This window comes from Lithobates pipiens, unplaced genomic scaffold (assembly GCF_037356315.1).
Source record: "Lithobates pipiens isolate NorthernLeopardFrog02 unplaced genomic scaffold, aLitPip1_a1.2 Scaffold_25, whole genome shotgun sequence".
Classification (NCBI taxonomy): Eukaryota; Metazoa; Chordata; class Amphibia; order Anura; family Ranidae; genus Lithobates; species Lithobates pipiens.
Window position 1 is genome coordinate 150,722,151 of NW_027507787.1, and position 24,965 is coordinate 150,747,115.

Consider the following 24,965-nt stretch of genomic DNA (forward strand, 5'->3'; position numbering starts at 1 on the left):
AATGGGGTACTTGTCAGATGCATTGGACCCCACCAACTACCTTCTTTGTTGCATGCAATGTTTGGGCTTAGACACTTGTTTGACTTACATGGATTCCCTTGGTAGGTTTTCCTGACAGCAGTGGAGGCAGTGTGAGGGGTCTATGAGCACTGGGTGGTCTGCTTTTTTCATCCCATGCCCAAGGATACCTAAATTGCCTGGCAATGGGAGGGAAACCCAGATTATTGCTAAGTTGTGTTTACTAAATGACTGAACTGCTGTATCTGATTATGACTCGCACACTCTATTGACAGATAAAATATCGAGAATCCTGGCTCAATGCGAGGGCTCAGGGCCACAAGCTGACCATGGATGCACTCCAGTTCCAAACTGCCAAGTCCTCGGGTAAAATCGCTAGTGATGTGAGTACAACATGGCGAAAAAGAATGAAAAATCTAGCATGTGTTCAGTACATCTCTACAATTGTAACATTTAGCTGGAAAAATCTTGATCTGGTTTCTGCTTGTCACTCTCTCTAAATGCTCCATGTTTTCATTATTGTGTCATGTATACTGGTTTGTAAGTTTCCTATTTAGTGGTCATCTGTATATCCGAGAAAGTGATTGGAGAGAATCAGTAAATCTTAGTCAATGTGTAAGAACACTAAGCAGGAAGCATTCTGTGTAGTGAGCATATAAATATATAATCCCCTAATAATATTTACATTAATTTAATTCAATTTAAACCACTAAATATGAAGCTGAAATATTTTGTATCTGAGAATTGTCTTGATTTCCCATAGTTTTTGTAATTTCCTTTAGCCAGACTTGTAATCCAGACAGCATAGTCAGAATGGTGACTTCACTTTTTTCCACCTCATTTAAAGAATACAATATGGTTATCAACACACCCCACCTTGCCGATTGGACAGCGAAAGCGTGTCAGCAAGCCAATGTAGTCATCACCCTGCTCAGTCCAATCTATGCTCCTTTTTGTGATTATCTATTAATGAACACCAACAAAAAATAAAAAGAAAGGAATGACTTTTATTGATACTCCCCTTAGAACGCCATATAAAGATACTCTGTTGGGATGAGTGTAATATGATGTTTGTGATCTTCCTCCACAGTACACATACAAACATGAATACATCTCGGAGAAAGGAAAGCTTATTGGCTCTCGGAGCATTCTGGATGATCCCAAGATGCTGCATTGCCTTCGTGTTGCCAAGTTGCAAAGCGAGCGCCAGTACAAACTGAATTCCCAGCACCTACGCTCTCAGTACCACCTCTCCTCCGACATGCTGGACCTGGTCCATGCGAAGAGAGCCCAGGCGCTGGCCAGTGACCAGGACTACAAGGTGCTACTCCACCATTACACAGCAGAACCAGAGGACATGAAGCTCCAGTGGGCCAAGAGGGCTCACCAGCTGCAGAGCGAGGTACACACTACACAAATCACTGGTTTATAAAATGAAAGGGTAGCACTCAACCCAGCAGGAACTGTTGATTTATACAGGATGCTCAAAAATAGCAAACTATTCTGTGCCTGATTATATCAGCAACTAAAATGACTGGTGGCTTTAACTTCTCTAGTAGCAGCCTTCCGGAAATATCAAAGTTAATGGGGACCCTAGATCCTTCAGCCGAAACCTCCCAGTTACAAATGTTTCCTTTAAAAGAGCGATTATTGGTTGCCATAGGTTCAACAGTAGCAGACTCCTAGTTACAATGGATGCTTTATACCCCTATTGGTGGCCCTAGATACTGCAGTAGCAGCCTCCTATTGGAATGTGTCCTCTGACTCTAGGAGCATAGTCACAAGTACCTTAAAGAGTTGAGTAATGAGGTCTTCATGCCATGTGCATCTGGTAGCTGCTTTCCCTAAATTGTCCCAGACATAATTCCGCATAGTAGGTGCCTCTGAAGATGCTCCAACAAGCAATTACCTTCTTGATCTTCCAAGCCTTAGCATAGGCCACCTTAGATTTCTTGGTCCTTGGTTCAAGCCCCAGGCCAATACATCCTCTCTAGGCAAAAGCCTGGTAGGGAAGTACCCTTCTAGAAGATTACACCAAATATGTATCTATTCCCCTCAGTAGATAAATATTCATAATTCAATACATTGTTATTTCTCACACTAACTATTGGCGGCAACTCTGAGTTTAGGAGTAACCAAACACAGAAAACATAAACAGAGCTCAGGCTGGTTACAGCCTAGCTGCAAATAAACAATTTAACCAAGGAAAGCTCAGCTTAAAGCAGGTTATCACAGCAAGCATTGCCGTCTTTAAGACAGGGCAAAAGGGGCAGCTGCCCTGGGCCCTGTCATTGTTGTGGGGCCCAAATCAGCTGCCTCATACTTGCCAACTATCCCAGTTTAAATTCCCTTGTACTTTGAAGCTTTAGTCATGTGCTGTGTCCCAATATGTCAGTGTGAACTGCTGGTATTAATGCTGCCTAGCTCTGCCTTATTGTTGTGCACAGATGACTCACCTGCATACCCTGTGTTTACATGTAAATAAACGGCGGACAGTGGTATTGATATATAAATAAAGGTGGCATTCATATGTAGATCATGCCCCCCTGCAGTGAGGAGTTGATGTGCTGTAACCTCTAGCAACCCATCAGTGATCAGTAATACTGTTCAGTAATCTCTAGCAACCAATTAAGCAGAAATCATCTGCTGTAACCTCTAGCAACTAATCAGTGAGCCATAATGTGTGCTTTAGCCTCTATCAACCAGTCAGTAAGCAGTGATGATATGTTGTAACCGCTAGTAACCAATCGCAATTGATGCTTGATCTGATGCAGTAAACTGATTTTAGGTCTAGCTGCTATTTATTGTATGTCTCTAAGCAGGTGGAGAGTGAAATTGCATGGGGGGGGGGGGCCAGGGTCCAATCAATATTAAAAATGGCCCTGACAGCAAGGGAAGATGTGTCATGTGTACAGTATATGGTGGAGGTGGGATCATGACCACCATTTAGATGACTGGTAAATCCTAATCTGAGAATTCATGAGAATTATGCTTGTATATGGTCATAATTACATTATCTAGGTTGAACAAAGGCACATTTATGGTAAATTAAGTCTCTCAGAAGCTCCAACAGTGGAGCTCAACCAGTGGCATAGCTTGAAGATTGTGGGCTCTGATTCAAAAGTTGACTTGGGGCCCCCTGTCACCCAGTGTAGGTGAAACTGGAAACTCAGAGGCCCCGGGCCCTCTGAGTTTACTAAATTACCTATGCAGAATGTGACGGCAAGTGCTTTTCTTCAGTGACACAATGCAATGTGGAAAGGAGGCCACACAACCCCTGCGACCCCTCAAGCTTCATGAATGAGAGTAGCCACTATTATAAAAAAGAACCACCTCCACATATTAACTATTCTTCCCATAAAGAACCCTCTCCACAGCTTCACTACGTTTATCATTTAGTTAAGCTCTATAGCTCAACTAAACTTCCAATTTCCTAAGACATAACATTTCCTAAGAACCCCTTCCACAGATTAACCACCCTTCCCATAAAGAACTTTCCAAAGCTCAACTACTCTTCTAATAACTAGAACCCTCTCCACAAGCTCAACTACTCTTTCCATAAAGAACCCCCTCCATAGCAGAAATGCCATCCTATATAGAGCTCCTACAGTACGTGCAGGTGTGCAGATTCTGGAAACAAAGTGCAGGAATAGTTGGGGCTCCTAGTAATGGACACAGCAGGTGTTCAGACATAGGAACTCAATGCATATATAGTGGGGAATACCCATAATGGGCACAACAGGCGTGCAAACGCAGGAGCACTGTGCAGGGATATTAAAGGCCCTTGTAATGGGCATAGCAGGTGTGTAGATCTGGGAACTTGGCACAGGAAAGTTTGGAATCTCTCATAATGGGAAAAGAAGGTGTTCAGACCTGGGAACTCAACACAGGGATGGTGGGCACCTCTCATAATGGGCACAGCAAGTGTTCAGACCAAGAAACGCAGTGCAGGGATGATGGGATCCCCTCATAATAGGCACAGAAGGTTTGCAAACCAGAAGATCAGCACAGGGAAAGTGGTAACCCTTCATAATGGGGAGATAAAGCGTGCCGACCCAGGAACTCAGCGTAGGAATGGGGAGCCCTCATAATGAACCATAATATAACCCCTCATAATGGACCAACAGGTGTGAAGACCCAGGTACTCAGCACAAGGAGTCCCTGGAAGATAGAATAGACTGTTAGGTGATTCGACAATGAAATATTATTTTTAGATGCACTGACCCTTTTTAATAATAAGTATTACTTACAAACTCTGTTCTTTTTCTTGAGACAACTGCACCAATCCCATTACATCCTTCGCACTCACATCACTACGTTATTGTGTTTGCCCTTCAATATCAGAATGTGAGTTTATTAGAACAGGTTGAACTTAAAGGACTTTGTTAGAACTTAGTTTCACAATAGTTAGGAAAGTGGGACACTTTTACTTTTTACTCCACTTTAATGACTTGTTCCCTAACTATTTCAGCGCGTTACACCCTGGAACAGACAAAGCGTGACAGCTAAAAGTTCGCCCCGCTGAATTATGTTACTGTGCGATTGTCGGCATCGAGTTTATTAGCAGGAATAAGGTCCTGTAATTGCAGCGAGATGACACTTTACATAGCGCAGGAGTGAAGTGATTAGCGTCCCCATTATTAATTAAGCTCTGTGAAAATAATACAACACAAGGAATTCTTGATGGGAAGAAACAAGCTCGCTTAATTCACTTGAGGTCTCTCTCTCATATCAGACATGATTTATTATTTACCGAAGTGTCGTGTGAACAAATGCAAACAGCTTCACTCTCTGAGGTTTGATGTGCATGGAAAATGAATAAGATCCAATTAAATTATTAATACAGATCAAAGACGCTCTTTATACCTCTAATCATCTTGGATTGAAAGTATATCGTGCTGAAAAATGGATATCACACACTTCCAATCTAGCTGGAAATTGCAACTTACCACAAGATTTCTCCTTCATGGCTTTCCCACGGTTGGAGAAGGTATATTAAGAGCACCTGTTTACTAGATAGGGGGGACATTGCTAAGACACCCTCATATTCATGATAATGCAAACTGCCCATTCCTCAGAGACCACTAAAATCACTGAAACGTTTCAAATTCATGAGAATGCAGCCTATCCATTGGCTAGACCAGCAACATCACTGGGAACACAACCTACCCATTAACTAGAGACCATTGACATCGCTGAGATACTTCATTTTCAAAAGAACACAGCCTATCTGCTCACTAAAGATCAGTGACATCACCAAGACGCTTCATATTCATAAGGACACAGCCTATCCATTGGCTAGAGTCAGTGACATCACCAAGATGGTTCATATTCATGAGAACAAAGCCTATCCATTGGCTAGAGTCAGTGACATCACCAAGATGGGTCATATTCATGAGAATACAGCCTATCCATTGGCTAGAGACTAGAGTCAGTGACATCACCAAGATGGTTCATATTCATGAGAACACATTTTTTTTCCTTGGCTCGAGACCAGCGTCATCACTGCGATGCTTTATATTCATGAAAACTCAGCCAAACCATTCCTAGAGACCAGTGACATCACCAAGACACTTCGGAGTTGAGAGTGAAGCCTATCCATTGGCTAGAGACCAGTAACCTCTAGGGGAGCAGATCTTTCTGGCCATTTTTTTTTAGGGCTAATAGGCAAATTACTGTACAAAAAAGGCTTGTGAACAGCCCCATCCTGCTGTTATTTTACATTTCCAGTGGGTGGCCAGGGCACAGTAAAACAACTTAGCCACCTGTTTTTACTACCTGTCTGAAAGAAGCCTACCTGAGTCTAATCTCTCTCTCTCTATACAGTATGTCAGCTTCCCCTACAACAGCTTCCAATCCAGTAACACAATGACTGCTTCTTGCCCCTTACATTTATAGTGAGCGGGTTTTCTTAAACAAAAGCCATTGGCCATTCTAAACCCACTGACCATAGTTCGAAGGCCACTCAGTGCATCGTGGTTTGAAAAATTGTCCTGAGTGAATCTGCACAGAAATTACAATAGCTTGCATCACAAATCTTGAACATGCAGGATTCACCTTGAACCCATGGTAGGGGTGAATCCAAACTCCATCCCTATTGGTGACATCACCAAAACAATTCACATCTATCTGAACACAGCCTACCCATTCACTGGTGACCAATGACATCACCAATTCACTTTATATTCATGAAAATGAATATGAATAGAGACCAGTGACATCACAAGACTCTTCAGATTCATGGGAACACAGCTTATCCATTCACTAAAGACCAATGACATTACAAGACTCTTCAGATACTTGATAACGCAGCCTATCCAAACAATGCAGTCTGCCCATTCACTATATCACAGACAGTTCACATTATGGCAGCCTACCCATTATGTTTAGACCCGCGACAGTGACATGAAACGGTGCAGAATAGTTGGATTTAATCAATAATTGTACAGACTAAGTGAGAGACCACCTGTCACATGGAATATCCCTTTAAATGTCTACTTTGCCTGGATAAAGGGGATCTTATGGCTTTTGACATTAATAATAAATCAGTATCTCATTTATTTTCTTCGCACATTACCAGTGTTAAATAAATATGTGAGTGAAAGCCAGCTGTAATGATTATACAATAAATATTTATTCCCCCCGTGCCAGACTTGGCGCAGTGGGCCCTGTTCTCTCTATTATTCAATGGCTCTGGTTTACAAAGAAGGAATGATGTTTGATGTCTGTTCCTTTGGGGAGATTCTATTAAACCTAATTATCACATTCTTCTTCTTCTGCAGACTCGCTACAAATCGGACTTAAACTTTATGAAGGGAGTCGGCTGGGAGGCGTCAGGGTCTCCACAGATCGAGGGCGCCAAGAAGGCCGGAGAGCTCATCAGTGAGGTCTGTATTAACTGCTAAAAGAGAGCGCAACACCATCCGTATTTATAGAGTTTATTGTCCACTTCCTGATATGGAACATTCCAGATTATTAGACATTGACTACACCTGTATCTTTTTTTTTTTTATTCAGATTGGTGACTGATTACAATTTCTGTTGGGTAGTTTGTATATGTTATAGCGCCCCCTGACAGGTGACATAAGCTTACCCATGGCGTGGAATCTAGGCATCAGTTAGTTTTTACCAGAACTCCTGATGGTAGAGATGGGCCAGGAACCCTATTGGCCCTGGTTTACTTTACGGCACACTGACATCAGGTTATGGCCCTCAGGATTGCCCTACCACAGGGTGGCTGGAATGGAGAGGCTATGGTACATGACAATAGTCAGGTCCAGGCAGGCTAGGCAAGAGAGTAGTAAGATCAATCTGGTGTGGCAACAAGCAGACAACTGGCAGGGAATTAATAAAGCTCTATAGTTCTCAGGTAGCTGGTGATAAGATACAGCACCACCCATTTCAAAGGATTGATTCAAAATTCCAGCAACATTACTAGGAAATATAGAAGTCAGGATTCTGTGAATTTCATTGGAAGTCCTTACTTGGATTTACAAATATCATTGGAAGTCCTGGTAGAGTTTCTGAAAGTTCTGGAGGACCTGCCTGGGATCCTGAGTGTACCGTAACAGTAAGGTAGTATAACCATTTTTAATAAAAGCATGCATTTGCAATGCATAGTATCACAAGGGAAGAAAAACTGCAATGGAAAAGTGCAAGTCTAGCTGAGTTAAGAGAAAAACATTTGTCTCTGACAGGTCACAGATAAGGTGTCTACCCAACTGTTGTTTCTAGAGATGAGCATCTAAATTCTGAAAACTTGATTCTGCAGCAGATTTGCCAAGAGATTTCCCATTATTTCCTAAACAGAAAGTTTTGATTGTGGTTGGGTTGTAAATCTTTGGTTATGATGCTGGCAACTTGATTTACTGCATGTTTTACAGACCAAATACCGTCAGAGCCCTGGCTCGATAGGGTTTACCACAGTGACCGACTCTCCTGGATTGCTTCATGCAAAGAACAGCTACCTCCAATGCAGTGATGTAAGACCCTCTTCCTGCTACTGTTGAAAGAAAGCACTGAGATTACATGTGTTAATAAGGGATTACCTGTTTTTAACTTATTTACTTAAAGATGCATGGGTTGCCAATGATACAGTATATTCCACGTGAACTTTTAACAGAGTAGTGCAGCAGACATCAGAGAACTGCCAGACATGTAGGCTTGACCCCACCACTATCCAATAAGGTTGGTCCAAAGCTTTTTCCTAAACATGAAACTTTGATCATCCAAAAAGGACAGGGGGGAAAAGTCATGGCATTGCATATCTTGGGTTTATCTTGTTCTTAAACGTAAGATTCTTGGCTAGATTGGTCAATAACCCTGTTGAATCTATGGCCCACAGATGGCTCATTTATAAAGATCATGAGAAGTAGGGAAGAGTGTAGTAACTTTGACAAAATTGATTTCAACTCAGAATTACTAATCCTTTATGGAAATTTCCACATATAAGCATCTTGGCATCAATGAAAAATATAAAATCGTATTTTTGTCCTGCAGAATTTTCTTTTTTTCTGACCTCTGCTTGTGTATTGTACAATAGAAATGTTGAATGCTTCAATTTGGTAGCACCAGATGATATTGCCTTACCATGTTTATTTCCATGAAATTTCTATTTGTGTTTTCCAGAGATTGTATAAATCTGGAGATCAGGAATCTCTGCACCAATACACTCTACCTCCAGACCACCCTGACTTTATACGGGCTCGAATCAACGCATCACAAATAAGTGACGTAAGTACCATTGGGACCAAGATCCCATGTAGTAGCCTGATTACAAGTCAATGCCGATTGGTCTCCTCCCTTACTCTCTAGTGCTGACCATACACACAGAACAACAAGTAAATATATTAAGACAACCTTTATATGTCGTCTTTATACATTTGACCATTTCTGCGCTTAAAAGCTGGTTCAAATTAGAATTGATATTTACAGAAAAGATCAAAAACTTCAGCATTCAAGCTGTATTACATCCAGACAACTTGTAATGCTTCACCCAATTAAGCCCTCATCATTCAGCCCAAATCAAATCACAACTGCAGCCGTGTCATCTATGTATGCTAAAGTCGGTAGGTTGACGTGTTTCGGGGGGACATACCCCCTTCTTTAGCGCTAAACCACTTGGAATAAGAGGGTATGTCCCCTGAAACAAGTCAACCTTCCAACTTTGGCACACATGGATAGATGACACCACCTCATGGCTAGAGTTGGGAGTTGATATGCCTGTTCCTATTTTTGTTCATGAGTATGTTTTTGACTGTTATATTTAATAAAAAGTGGTGGTGGCAATGCACTAGGCGTATGCACCCTTTTGAGTGTTTTTACAATTGATATTTGTTCTATGTTTAGGAAAAGGGGTTAAAAGGGGAAACACTTTACCAATGTAAACTGACTCTGCTACTAGACACTAGGTAGACTGGTTATGCAAAAATTTGCTTTACAAAAATTACATGGCTTCCTTTGTCTAACAAAGTCATGTGATCACCAAACCAGTGGCATGATGATCTGGCTTTGTTAATAAACAAAGCCATGTCAATGATAACCGCCACTTTGTGTCATTCATTTTTTTAACAGATAAACATAATATTTTTTTCTTTAATAAAGTAGGAAAAGGTATTCAATAAACAATAAAGGTTGAAGTGTAATTTGTGCCAGAGTACAAAAAGAGTTTGGTCCACTCTTGGGTTTATCTAACATTCCCTAGCTTCCTACCCTGGTGGCAATATTTGGAATGTGTTCATGATATGGTGACAGACATTGATGGTGTCCCTGGTATAGTGGATTCTTCAAGAATATATGAAGAATGCATTCTGGACAGTCCAAACATGAAGTTCTGCTGCCATTAGTGCCCTAGATCAGTGATCACCAACCCTGTCCTCAGGGCCCACTAACAGGCCAGGTTTGCAAAATAACTGAAAGAAAATTGAAATACAACACAGGTGATATAATTTGCTGCTCAGTGATTGCGGTATTCTAGTCTTCATCTCCCCAAGATAATGCATAAAACCTGGCCTGTTAGCATGCCCTGACCACTGCTCTATTGGATTTTTATTTTTCTCTGACTCTGTTGCAGATTTTCTCTAATTTCCTTTCTGGTGAAATTATTGTTATCCAGATAGGAAGTGAGGGGAATCTCTGTAACACAGCTATGCAATAAAATCTCAGCAAGGGTTCTAATTCTTCCCCACTCTATCTAAAGCCAGTAAAAAAAAACATTTTCAGCTTTACATACAGTTTAATCAATAAAAAAAAATCGAATTCAAGTCACATACACACTAATTAATAAAAATGTATAAAAATTCAAGTCACATTTTTTTTTTTAAACAATAAAAAAAAATTAAAAAAAAATCAACTCACATACAATTAATTAATAAAGTATAAAAAATTCAAGTCACGAGCACAGACTTATTAATAAAAGAAATTCAACACACATACATTCAATTAATAAAAACATATATAAATTCAACTCGCATACTTTTTAATTAATGAAGAAAAAAAAATAATTCAACTCACATAGACTTTAATTAATAAAAAATATATAAAAATCTAAGCCACATACGTTTTAATTAATGAAAAAATCAACTCATATACACTTTCATTAATAAAAAAAAATGTAGAAATTCAAGAAAAATATTTTTTTACATTATTTTATTCCTTTGAGTAAGGTTGCATGAGGGTCCCTCTGTTCCTCATTATCTAACATTCCCAACTAATAAGGGGGTGATTTGGGCACAAGAAAAAATCAGAGTTAAGAGAAAAGGAGCTTTCAGAACCCTTAGTAGTCACCTATTAAAGCCCATCGTACCCACAAAAACACCAGAAACCTCCTTAACTTAGCCTTCATCATTGACTCCAATGCATGTTGAGGAGATGTGTCCACTTTTTTAATTTCAGTGCATTGAGTCTTACCATTGATCAATTCTTGACAGAGTTACTGAAATATGCCTGTTGCAGATTATATATTGTTTTTTATATTTTAGCATAAACATTTTTTAATGGTAAATTTGTAGTGGTGGGTGATCACAGGATGTTACCACACAGGATGAACATAGCTAAGGACTGCTACCCTATATTGCCAAAAGTATTGGGACACCTGCCTTTTCACTCACATGAACTTTAATAGCATCCCAGTCTTAGTCCGTAGGGTTCAATATTGAGTTGGCCCACCCTTTCTGCTATGACAGCTTCAACTCTTCTGCAAAGGCTGTCCACAAGGTTTAGGAGTGTCTATGGGAATGTTTGACCATTCTTCCAGAAGAGCATTTGTGAGGTCAGGCACTGATGTTGGACAAGAAGGCCTGGCTCGCAGGCTCTAATCTAATTCATTCCAAAGGTGTTCTATCGGTTTAAGGTCAGGACTCTGTGCAGCTCAGTCAAGTTCCTATACCCCAAACTCACTCATCCATGTCTTTATGGACCTTGCTTTGGGCACTGGTGAGCAGTCATGTTGGAACAGGAAGGGGCCATCCTTAAACTGTTCCCACAAAGTCGGGAGCATGAAATTGTCCAAAATGTCTTTGTATGCTGATACCCTCACCGTAACTAAGGGGACAAAACCCCCCCTCCACCAAATGATTTGGAGGAGTGGCCCAATACTTTTGGCAATACAGTGTGGATGAGCGAGTTTGGGGTGGAGGAACTTGACTGGCCTGCACCAAGTCCTAACCTCAACCCAATAGAACACCTTTGGGTTGAATTAGAGCGGAGATTACGAGCCAGGCTTTCTCATCCAACATCAATGCCTGACCTCACAAATGTGCTTCTGGAAGAATGGTCAAACATTCCCATAGACACACTCCTAAACCTTGTGGACAGCCTTCCAAGAAGAGTTGAAGCTGTTATAGCTGCAAAGGGTGAGCCAACGCAATACGGAACCCTACAGACTAAGACTGGGATGCCATTAAAGTTCATGTGTGTGTAAAGGCAGGCATCTCAATACTTTTGGCAATATAGTGTATGCTTATAGTTAAAAATACAATTTTCATTAGGTTTTTATTTTTGTCTGTGACTCCATTGGGAAGATTTTTTCCTGACGTCCTATCCCTGTGATACCCATTTAAAAACAAAAACATTGCAGCAAATTCTAACCCTTCACCACCCATGCTGTCCATGCCTTCCCGTGCCTGTGACAACCGCCTCTGTTGTTTCTACTGAGATGTCACAGGGTCAAAAAGTGATGTAAAACTTCTTGAAAAGAGTCACAGATTAAAATGGTTTAAATACATTCCTCATGTGTATTCTTCCTTGAATTTCAGTGTTCTCTGTGTATTTTTTCCAGATCTCTGCAGTAATCCAGTGTGAGAATTCCTGCAATAAAGACCGCTCATTGTTGCTCTCTCTCCTTGTGCAGGGTGACTGGTCTTGTCTCCGCCCCCTTCTGTAGTTTTCTTCAGGCAGTCTCTAGTGGGTGGAGCCTGTTGGGCCCCTCCCACAACTCTGCACAGGCAATGAACAGTACAGTGATGATGTCACTGCTACAGTCAATGGAAAGGCATTTGGTACTGAGGACCATATATACCGTAAATAAATATATATTTATAAATATATATTTATAGTATATATATATATATATATATATATATATATATATATATATATATATATATATATATATATATATATATATATAAATTTAATTTTTGTGCACAGTGTTCAGCTCTAATTCTTCATTATAGTTTAACGGTTTGATTTTTTCCTGTAATTCAATAGAAAGCCTACAAGACGCTGTGGGAGCAGTCCAGGGCAGGCGGTTATGATCTAAGACTGGACGCCATTCCCTTCCAAACTGCCAAAGCCTCCCGAGAGATTGCCAGTGATGTAAGTAAACACTTGGGATGAAACTAGGTTTGACTCCAATGGATGAGATTAGTTAGTTGGAGTTCTTACTGAAGATCAAAAGCCCAACTGCGTCCTATTTTTCTAGTTTTGAATGAAATGGAGAAAGGTTGGAACCATTTGTTACGTTTTTATTAATGCTTGTGTGAAGGTGTGGGTGACAACCTTTCCCCTAATGTCATGCCTTGGTGTCACCAAGATAAGAAATAAGAGGAAGCCTTTGTAGTGGGAACCCCAAATAATAAGAACACATGCTAAAGTGGTTGTAAACCCTCACATATACTCAGTGAAGCGACTGGCCTCAGATGACACACAGGAATGAAACAGTAATAGCTGATTGGAGGGAAGGGACACACCCCCCTGCACACAGGAGCATAGGGGAGGATGTCAATCACAGGCGGTGTGCTTAGCTCCCTTCCCTGTCACCTTTTTACCTCTTGGAGTCAGGAAAATGTGATAGAAGTGACTCGTGCTGAGGCAGCAGACAGCAATGACACTCAGTGCTCTGGATTGAGACAAGTGCACACTATAGACAGATGTGCTTTGTTCCTTTAAGTATGTAAACAGTAAAAAAGAGAGGACAGACCATATTGGCCCCAAAAAGAATGCGGAAAGACATCTGGTTACAAAGGATGGGGCAATAGCAAAGGTATTGAATTTATTCTTCTCCTCAGTCTTTATGAGGGAATCAGGGGGCTTTAGCAACCAAAACTGCAGTGTTTATCCTCATGACACATCACAGGAAGCACCTCCATGGTTAACAGAGGACAGAATTAAAATTAGACTTGGGAAATTTAACAATAATAAATCACCGGGACCAGATGGCTTTCATCCGAGGGTACTTGGGGAATTCAGTTAAGTGATTGGCAGACCATTGTTCCTAATTTTTACTGACAGTCTACTGACTGGAATGGTACCAGCGGATTGGAGAAAAGCCAATGTAGCACCAATATTTAAGGGCCCAAAATACATCCCTGGGAATTACAGACCAGTTAGTCTAACATCAATATTATGTAAGCTCTTGGAGGGGTTGATAAGGGACTATATACAAGATTTTAGTAATGAGAACGGTATCATTAGCAGTAATCAGCATGGATTCATGAAGAATCGTTCTTGCCAAACCAATCTATTAACCTTCTATGAGGAAGATAAAGGAAGGGCCATAGACATGGTGTATCTGGATTTTGCAAAAGCATTTGACACAGTTCCCCATAAACACTTACTGTACAAAATAAGGTCCGTTGATGTGGACCATAGGGTGAGTACATGGATTGAAAACTGGCTACAAGGGCAAGTTCAGAGGGTGGTGATAAATGGGGAGTACTCGGAATGGCCAGAGGTGGGTACAGGGGCGGATCCAGAGTCTAATCTCGGGAGGGGCACTGCTATAAAATATGTTTTTTTGGGGGCAATTTATATGGGAAATGGCTGGTATTTGCGCTTCAATCATTACGGCACCATGGTTGTTATGGTGTCAGGATGATTGAAGCGCATTATTTCTATTAATACATTGTAATATAAAATTAAATGGTTCAACTCACCATAATGCAGAATCAGTGGGAACCCTGATTATGTCACTTGCCATGTCGCCTGCCACCAAATGTGGATTGTCACTTGCCACGTCACTTGTCACCAAATGCGGATTGTTACTTGCCACGTCACCTGCCACACATTGCAGATTGTCACTTGCCACGTAGCCTGCCACACATTGCAGATTGTCACTTGCCACGTTGCCTGCCACACATTGCGGATTGTCACTTGCCACGTCGCCTGCCACCAGATGCAGATTGCCACGTAGCCTGCCACACATTGCGGATTGCCACTTGCCACGTCACCTGCCACACATTGCGGATTGTCACTTGCCACGTTGCCTGCCACACATTGCGGATTGCCACTTGCCACGTCACCTGCCACACATTGCGGATTGTCACTTGCCACGTAGCCTGCCACACATTGCAGATTGTCACTTGCCACGTCACCTGCCACACATTGCGGATTGTCACTTGCCACGTCGCCTGCCACCAGATGCAGATTGCCACGTAGCCTGCCACACATTGCGGATTGCCACTTGCCACGTCACCTGCCACACATTGCGGATTGTCACTTGCCACGTTGCCTGCCACACATTGCGGATTGCCACTTGCCACGTCACCTGCCACACATTGCGGATTGTCACTTGCCACGTTGCCTGCCACACATTGCAGATTGCCACTTGCCACGTCACCTGCCACACATTGCGGATTGCCACTTGCAACGTCACCTGCCACACATTGCGGATTGTCACTTGCCACGTTGCCTGCCACACATTGCAGATTGTCACTTGCCACGTCGCCTGCCACCAGATGCGGATTGCCACGTAGCCTGCCACACATTGCGGATTGCCACTTGCCACGTCACCTGCCACACATTGCGGATTGTCACTTGCCACGTTGCCTGCCACACATTGCGGATTGCCACTTGCCACATAGCCTGCCACACATTGCGGATTGCCACTTGCCACGTCACCTGCCACACATTGCGGATTGTCACTTGCCACGTTGCCTGCCACACATTGCGGATTGCCACTTGCCACGTAGCCTGCCACACATTGCGGATAGCCACTTGCCACGTCACCTGCCACACATTGCGGATTGTCACTTGCCACGTTGCCTGCCACACATTGCGGATTGCCACTTGCCACGTAGCCTGCCACACATTGCGGATTGCCACTTGCCACGTCACCTGCCACACATTGCGGATTGTCACTTGCCACGTTGCCTGCCACACATTGCGGATTGCCACTTCTCACGTAGCCTGCCACACATTGCAGATTGTCACTTGCCACGTTGCCTGCCACACATTGCGGATTTCCACTTGCCACGTAGTCTGCCACACATTGTGGATTGCCACTTGTCACACATTGCGGATTGCCACTTGCCACGTAGCCTGCCACACATTGCGGATTGTCACCTACTGTGTCACTTTTCTGCAATCTCTCTGCTGCACACAGCTTCCTACACAGTGAGGGCGGAACTGGAGGGATGCAGGGCAGTGAGAGATGATGTCATCTCCCTGCTCCCCTGCCTGCTGGCTTCCTGATTGGCCAGCAGCCCTCCTAAGCCACCCAGCTGCCCCTCCCTCACCGTCCACTCAGCGCGGGTACCCGCGGAACCGGCCGCGATTGGACCTGCGGAACCGGCCGCGATTGGACCCGCTGAACCGGCCCGCTGGTACCCGCGGAACCGGCCGCGATTGGACCCGCGGAACCGGCCCGCTGGTACCCGCGGAACCGGCCCGCTGGTACCCGCGGAACCAGCCTGCCGGACCGGTATTCTCGGGGGGGGCAATTGACTCGTTGCCCCCCCCCTGGATCCGCCCCTGGGTGGGTAGTGGTGTCCCCCAGGGTTCTGTGCTGGGACCAATCCTACTTAATTTGTTCATAAACAACCTGGAGGATGGGGTAAACAGCTCAATCTCTGTATTTGCAGAAGATACTAAGCTAAGCAGGGCAATAACTTCAACGCAGGATGTGGAAACCTTGCAAGAAGATCTGAACAAATTAATTGGGTGGGCAACTATGTGGCACATGAGGTTTAATGTAGAGCAATGTAAAATAATTAATTTGGGTGGCAAAAATATGAATGCAATCTACTCACTGGGGGGAGAACCTCTGGGGGAATCTAGGATGGAAAAGCACCTGGGGGTGTTAGTAGATGATAGGCTCAGCAATGGCATGCAATGCCAAGCTGCTGCTAATAAAGCAAACAGAATATTGGCATGCATTAAAAAGGGATAAACTCCAGAGATAAAATGATAATTCTCCCGCTCTACAAGACTTTGGTTCGGCCTCACCTGGAGTATAATGTCCAGTTCTGGGCACCAGTCCTCAGGAAGGATGTACTGGAAATGGAGTGAGTACAGAGAAGGACAACAACATTGATAAAGGGTCTGGAGGATATTAGTTATGAGGAAAGGTTACTAGCACTGAACTTATTCTCTCTGGAGAAGAGACGCTTGAGAGGGGATATGATTTCAATTTAGAAATAGCATACTGGTGACCCCACAATAGGGATAAAACTTTTTCACCTCAAGGTGTTTTATAAGACGTGTGGCCACACATTAAAATTAGAAGAAAAGAGGTTTAACCTTAAACTACGTAGAGGGTTCTTTACTGTAAGAGCAGCAAGGATGTGGAATTCCCTTCCACAGGTGGTGGTCTCAGCGGGGAGCATCGATAGTTTCAAAAAACTATTAGATAAGCACCTGAACGACCTTAACATACAGTGATATACAATGTAATACTGACATATTATCACACACATAGGTTGGACTTGATGGCTTGTGTCTTTTTTCAACCTCACCTGCTTTGTAATACTATGTCTGACTTAAAATCCTTGTGTTCTCTGCAGTTCCGTTACAAAGAAGCCTTTGTCAAGGAGAGGGGACATCAAATCGGTTTCCGCAGCGTTACTGATGACCCCAAGACGCAGCACGTGATGAAGGTCAGCAAGCTTCAGAGCGACCGCGAGTACAAGAAGCACTCAGAAGAAACCAGGTCGCAGGTCCACACACACCTGAACCAACCGGGATTCATCCAGGCCAAAAGAAGCCAGCAGCAAGCCAGCAACGTCAACTACCGCCAGCACCTTCACCAGTACACATGTGACCCGCAGCAGCTCACGCTAAAACACGCCAGGCAAGCGCACAGTCTGCAGAGCGACGTACGTACCATAAACTGCCATTTATTATGAGGGGTCTATTTAATGTCACAATTGTCCTTTGTGTCTTTTTTTTTTATATTTCTGAATCAAGGTGGTAGATGTTTAGAGAGAATTGTTCAAGGCAATGTTAATTCTGGCAGAAAATTTCGATTTAGTTTTAGTCTTAGTCTTTTGAGTAAAAGGCCATTTTAGGTTTAGTCCCATTTTATTCTTCTGCAATTGTTTTAGTTTTAGTCATATTTAGTCAACTAAATCTGCAGTACATTTTAGTCGACTGAAATCATTTTAGTTAACTAAAATCGAATGGGTTTAGTTCAATGATGGTGAACCTTGGCACCCCAGATGTTTTGGATCTACATTTCCTATGATGCTCATGCACTCTGCAGTGTAGATGAGCATCATGGGAAATGTACTTCCAAAACATCTGGGGTGCCAAAGTTCACCATCACTGGCCTAGGATCTCCACTCCTCCAAACTAATATCCACCATTAAAGAATTTTGACATATGGATAACTCCTCGCAAAAGCCAGCCTACTGCATACATCAGCGCTGTGGGATCCTGAGAGGAGTGTTGAGGCAGGGGGCTGTGATGTTTTAGTTAGTTAGTTTGTTTGGTTAGGTTGCACATTTATGTAGGGTTTTCTGAAAGTGCACCAAAGATGCAGCATGCAGGTCCTCAGGTAAGTATTGGGGGGCTGAAGGGGGATGCTGAGTGCAGAAGGCTTTTTATCTTAATGCATAGAATGCATTAAGATACAAAATCTGCCTTTACAACCACTTTAAGCGGGTCTCAAATCTGTCCTCAGTCCTCGCAGACAGTTCACGTTTCTTCAATCTCCCCACAAGAGCACATGGAAGCATAGCCAAGAGTGTGTTGGGAAATATGGATGTAGACGACTTTTCAAAAACTTCTTGAGGTGCAAAATTATCCTAAATTAGGACACTGGGGACACCGCAGACCTGTAGACTTTTGACAGATTATATTAGGTTCAGTTCACTTTAACACAGGGATAAAGATTTTTATTTTCAGCCACATGACTGTAAATTTGAAATCTCATTGGCTTTAGCTAAGACTAACAGTCACAAATGAAAAGATCAAATTAAGGCTCCTTATCTTGGCGTGTGAAATTTGTGAATTAAGCATATTGTGTGAGCAAAAGGGATGTTTTTGATTCATAAATTATATATTTTCTGCTTTTTTGCAGGTAAAATACAAGGCCGACCTGAACTGGATGAAGGGTGTGGGCTGGACCCCTCCCGGGTATTACAAGGTGGAACTTGCCCGTCGGGCAGCAGAATTAGCAAATGCTCAGGATGGGGAGGCACAATTCACTTCAGAGGTAATAAACCCAAAATACATTTTTAGATAATTTGGCTAAATCATGACCTGTTTAGAAGGGTAGTTTCTAAAATGTTAGTATACATACCTTTCTTATGCCAGGATGATGGAGTTAGTAAGACGAATTGCAAAGAGAAACCAAATAGACACTTCTGGGTTTTAACTGACGTGCTGGCACGGCAACCAGTCAAGAGACTGATTGGTGCTGAAATGCAACAAATGGCTTAGTGATCAGGCAATGCATCACCACACTTTAGCTGAGCCCCATGCTTCAGCCTCACCTGAGTCCTTGTGCCTACTTGGTCCTCTGTTCCAGCCTCTGGGTATCCTGTGTCTTATAGTGTGCCATGTTGTGCCTCCCACCAACTCTTGAGCCTACAGTGTCATCTAGTGACTCCTGTGCTCTCCTCTCTCCTGTGCACTTCCATGACCCTAAGTGTACTCCAGAGTATCCCCTGCCATCTAGTGAACCCCGTGACTACAGAGCACCCCAGTGCATTCTGTGTCATTTAGTGACCCCTGTGACTCCAGTGCAGTCCAGAATATCCAGCGTAACCCATGCCTCTGATGAACTCCTGAGCATGATCCAGTGTCATTTAGTGGCTCCTGTGACTTCAATGGAACCAAGAGCATCCAGTGTTCAGTGTGTATCTTTTGACCCCAGTGTGCTCCTATGCATAAATGACTCCAGGGCACCCCACAGCATTCTGTGTCATCTAATGACTCCTGTGGGCCATGTGATTCCAGTGCAACCCAGAGTAACCAGTGTCATCTAGTGACCCCAATGTGCCCCTGTGCACCTGAGACTCCAGTTCACCCCAGAGCATCCTGCCTCATCTAGTGACCTCAATGTTTCCCCATGCACGTGCGACTCCAGTGCACCCCAGAGCAACCTGTGCCATTTAGTGAATCCTATGACTCCAGTGCAGCCCCGAGTATACTGTCATCCAGTGACTTCTGTGTGGGCCTTGTGGCTTCAGTGCAGCCCAGGGTACCCAGTGTCATCTAGTGACCCCAGTGGTCCCCTATGACTCTATTGCACTCCAGAGGAGCATCCTGTGCCATCTATTTACTCCTGTGACTCCAATCCAGCCCAGAGTATCTAGTCATCTAGTAATTCCTGTATGTTGCTATGCACCCATAACTCCAGTGTACCCCAGAGTATTCTGCATCATCTAATGACCCCTGTAACTCCAGTGCAAACCAGCGTATCCAGTGTCATCTATTGACCCCAGTGTTCCCCTCTGCACTTGTGACTCCAGTGCACCCCAGAGCATCCTGTGCCTTCTAGTGACTCCATTGCAACCCTGAATATCCAGTCATCTAGTGACCTCAGTGTGTTGTTATGCACCGGTAACTCCGGTGTACCCCAGAACATTATGTGTCATATAATGACCCCTGTATATATTTAATTCAAGTATGACCTCTACTGGACAACCTGCAAAGCCACTGTGGGGGCCAGTGTCTTACTACAGCTTGGGAGTCAGCCATAGAGATCAGTGGGTTATCTAACTTATCAGTTAAACTTGATGGCTAGGCAGCTCATTCATCTCTATGGCTGACCTTGTGCCGCTACAAGAAGCCAATGCCATTGAGGTCTCCAAGGAATTCTGGGTAGGGGAAAGACTGATGGCTTTTGTACTGGTATTGCTGTACAGAATTCATCTTTGCTATATTAGAAAAAGAATAATTCAGAAACTCATTCATCAGAGCATCTCATTTTTCATTTCTCTCATTGTCTTCAGGATGAACGGGATTTGCAGTCTCCCCAGCAGGGCGGTGTAAACCCTGATGCATCAGAAATCCTACATGTAAAGCGGCGGAAGGCTGTACCAATAAGGAAATAAGTTGATTCCGTCTCGGACATGTCACAGTTGGAATGTGGATCACGTGGACTCTTGTGCCTTATGCAATTAGCCCTGCTTGCTCTTCTCTGCACTATGGAATTGGTTGTTATATTGAACTGGCCACAGATGTTACAATCTGATCCTACAGTCTCCTTCACATTTACCACCAGGGCCTCCCCAACTGGAAAAAAATGGAATGGATTATTAAGGCAGTCCTTGTACCCCATAGGTGGTCAACCTAAAAGAGATTGTACAATCAGATAGTAATATGTATCTAGTTGGAATGTACTGGTACAATCTGTGTTAAGTGTAAAACTTTGCTTTATTGGGTGGAAGGTAACACACTCTTCATTGACCCATACCCATCAAGCGCACAATGCACCAGCTACCAACTTCTTCTCCTATGGAGGCCTTAAGTGCCCTATCATCCCTCATCCAGACCTCCAACAGCAAGTTCCAGGATCAGGGGGCACTCGGCATACAATTTCCTATTATTCATATCAAGTGTATCGAGTTTTTTTTCTCTTAAAGTGGACCTATCAATAACTTTGCAAGCCTCCATTAATAAATTCTTGACAACAAAAATATAATTTATTTTCAGAAAAGCTCCAACTTTTATCATTAAAAAGTCCTTCCTGACCAGGCAGTGATTTTGCCTAGACTGATGTCATCAGTCTGCTATGAAGAAGGAAGGAAAAGGCATTGGTACGGGAATACCTGCAAGAGTTACACCGACACATTAATTAGCGTGCATTAGCTTAACATGATATATAAATAAAATGACAGGTCCGCTTTAGTTAGTACTTCGGAATGTTGACAAGTTCACTTTAACTTGTATGCAGAGGTGCTATAAACCCAACCTAAATGGGGGGGGTGAAGCGTATTAAAGGGGTAATTATTTCTATAAAAGCACTTATGCTGAGATGAAATCTCAGGTGGTTCACCTCTAAAAAACAGTCTTAGCTTTCTGCTATGATGGCGTTCGTCTCCAGCCTGGTGCACCGTTTGGCTTTTCATTATCATAGGACTGGCAGGATCAGTTGTGAACTACAAGCAAAGGAACTGATAAAAGTCATTTGTAGAATTTTTTGATTTGTTTGTACTGAATAAATTTGATCAATACAGACGGTTTCTGTCCTGTTTGACTGTTGATATGAAGAGGCGGGCGGTTGGTTAACAGACTTCAGTGTTTGCCATCATTAAGTGGCAAAAACATAATGTATAAATTCCAGACTCTACATTTTTGTGTCATTGGCTCTAAAATTATTTATTCTTAGCCTTGTTTCACATTTATGCATGCATGGGTGTGCGCCATGTGCAGGGCAGCCTATACATTTCACTAGGCTGCCTTACCCAGAAGAAACATAGGGGAAGAAGCTTCCCAACTGTTTTGTAAAATTGTGCCGCACCAAACTGCATGATGTGGTTTGTAGCATGCAAACAAATGCTTGGTTGCCAATGAATGGGGGTGCACGTCTCTTAAGAGTAGGGCGTTTCTGTGCATACTTAGAAAGCATGCAAAATTGCATGCACTCCTGACTTAGACATGAACAAAGCCTTACTTTGTGCTCAACATTTCTTTTATTACGTTTTTCTTAGAGAGTAAACACCTAGTTGATCCTATCATTTCCCTCTACATCCTTATTCTGGCTGGCAACGCTTTCAGGCCATCCTCTATCTTCAGCTTTTCTATGCTCGCTGTGCAAGCTCCAGTTGTCCTCTTGGAAACCCAAGCGCTATGAAAGAACACATCCTCAGCATCCCTGTAGATGTATATGTTCCTGCCTTCTGGCAACTGAGTGCTACAGATGTTAGCTGTGCAATCTGTTCCAGAAACAGGTCTGATAGAGTGGAATTAAGCAGCTGATCAGCAGATTGTACAAATAAACCTGCACCACCAGGGGGGCAAAAGGGAGGCACATGCAGTTCTATAGGGATGCTGAGAATGTGTTCTTTCATTGAAGGCTCAGAGCTTGGTCACATGCTGACACAAATCTCTGCCCCACTAACGGACAGTGAGGTGTGGAGGTGTACGAACTACATCAAGTGACCCGCAAAATAAAGGAGGCCAAAAGGATTGGAGCTTAGTGTAATTATGCAATTTATGGACTCTATTAGGGTTTTCTTTAATGCTCATAATATGCTATAAGTAGTTCAAATGAATATACAAGGAGAAGTTTAGGGTGCATAAAAAAAAAACATACTTGCTCATCTATCAAAAAGAAGGGGGAAAACTCTGGTGCTTTCTTCATAAATGTAACAAAATGGGACTTTGGTGGGAAGTTAGTAGGGGTCTCTTTAAAAACACACTGTAGATATTTGAAGCTACTCCGCCGCATACACAATTGCACATTCCGACAACAAAATCCGTGGAATTTTTTCCGACGGATGTTGGCTCAAACTTGTCTTACATACACATAGTCACACAATGTTGTCGGAAATTCCAAACGTCAAGAACACGGTGACGTACAACGAGCTGAGAAAATTGAAGTTCAATAGCCAGTGTGGCTCTTCTGTTTGATTCCAAGCAAGCGTGGAACTTGTCGGAATTGTGTACACACGATCGGAATTTCAGACAACGGATTTTGTTGTCGGAAAATTTGAGATCCAGATCTCAAATTTTGTGTGTCAGAAATTCTGATGGAAAATGTCCGATGGAGCCTACACACAGTCAAAATGATTAAAAAAAAAATTGTAAAAAATAATAAGAAATAAAATAATAAAAATAAAAACTACGGACACCATCCACTGCCTTACTGACACCAATCTCTGCCCTACTGACACCGTTCATTGCTCTACTGACACTGTCAGTATATATACACACACACGCATGTGTGTTTGAGCTTTGGGGTGTACACCCTAATGCAATAGGCTGCGCACACCTATGCAGCTGAGCTATGAGAGTCAGAGTCAGCTGTCAATCAGGCTGCTGGGTGGATCTCACCAATATGGTCAGGATCCTTCCAGAGACTGAAGCGGCTCTGTGAAGTCAGCCAACTGCAGGCTTTTATTCTGGGTCACAGGAGAGCACACATAAAGGTGGCCATAGATGGATCGAAATTGGGCTGGTTCAGCAGGGACCGGACAAATTTCTATCCATGGGTGGCCATTTAGGTTGAACACAAGTCAATCTACTCATCAACTTCTGTTCAAACACCCTATCAGATAAAATCCACAAGATCAGGTAGTTGTAGCCAGTGACTGCAGTGCTGATCTGTGTATTCCAACAGAGAAGGTGCAGCGATAAGGATTCCCCTATCCATCTTGACGAGGTGCGTTAAACCCAGTGACAGCTGGTTCTCCATTTTCTGGCGGCAAACAAACCACACCCCCCCACCACCCCACCCCATTCAGTCGGTTTCTCAAACCCCCCCATCGCACGGCCGTTTGTATGTCTGCCCACCAGCTCTACACTTACACCATCTAAGTTGCAGGCAGCTTCAGCGGCTTCCCCTGCATCTCCTCCTCATCCTCGGTGGCTTCCCACTGTGTCTCATCCTCGGCGGGCAATACGGTCGTTTCTCCTTTTGGTCGCTTTCTCATTGGCCGGGAGGAGAAGCAGGAAGACAATAGCCAATATTGATTAGCTACTGCGCCCTGAGCCCACTTTTTTTTTTAAGTCAATTAGAGCCTCAGGCTCTAATCATATGCTTCAAGAAAGAAAACATTAAAATCTATGTGTCCAGTGCCCTTCATGTAGATTAGGGGCTGGGAGCATGAATCAGGGGGGTGGCCGCTCCATTAGGCCGTTAGAGGTCCATTAGCTTCATAGAGACCACAGCTTTTAACACAGCATTAGAATTCCAGCATGCTCCAGAAAAGGAACCTCGCTCACTGTGTGGAAGCAGTAGTCTCTGTGTAGAGGTCTGACATGCTTCTTGCTGAATCAGAGCTTTCAAATCAGGAGAGCGAGATTTGTAGATTGCAGAACACCAGCTCTGACTCAACTTGAGGGTGTGTTAAACCTCTTCAGAGACCATTGCCTCTGCACAAAGAGCAAGGGTCTCTTTCTCTCTGAAGCATGCTGGCAGGGGACAGGCTTTTTTACTCAGGCTGTGACTGCTTTCTAAAGAAAATGAACCATAAAGCCCCATACACACTATCAGATTTTCTGCTGATTTTTGTCTTCAGATTTACCAAAACCATGTAGTGCAAGGGCCTGCCTGATTGCATACACATTGAAAATCCTAAGGTTTGACCTCATATTATATGGTTTTGGTAAAGACA

At 43.1% G+C, this 24,965-nt stretch overlaps 1 protein-coding gene across 2 annotated transcripts in view; it reads left to right on the forward strand.

Moving 5' to 3' along the window:
- NRAP (nebulin related anchoring protein) overlaps positions 1–21,864 on the forward strand; it is a 137,986-nt gene extending 116,122 nt beyond the window's left edge. For both annotated transcript variants that reach the window (XM_077454995.1, XM_077454996.1), the window contains 9 exons: positions 294–401; positions 1,109–1,420; positions 6,801–6,905; positions 7,902–8,000; positions 8,647–8,751; positions 12,727–12,834; positions 17,241–17,552; positions 18,758–18,892; positions 20,637–21,864. In XM_077454995.1, coding sequence (XP_077311121.1) covers positions 294–401; positions 1,109–1,420; positions 6,801–6,905; positions 7,902–8,000; positions 8,647–8,751; positions 12,727–12,834; positions 17,241–17,552; positions 18,758–18,892; positions 20,637–20,738 — 1,386 coding nt within the window. In that variant the 3' untranslated portion in view covers positions 20,739–21,864. The remainder of the gene's footprint in view (positions 1–293; positions 402–1,108; positions 1,421–6,800; positions 6,906–7,901; positions 8,001–8,646; positions 8,752–12,726; positions 12,835–17,240; positions 17,553–18,757; positions 18,893–20,636) is intronic.
- The last annotated feature ends 3,101 nt before the right edge of the window (positions 21,865–24,965 follow it).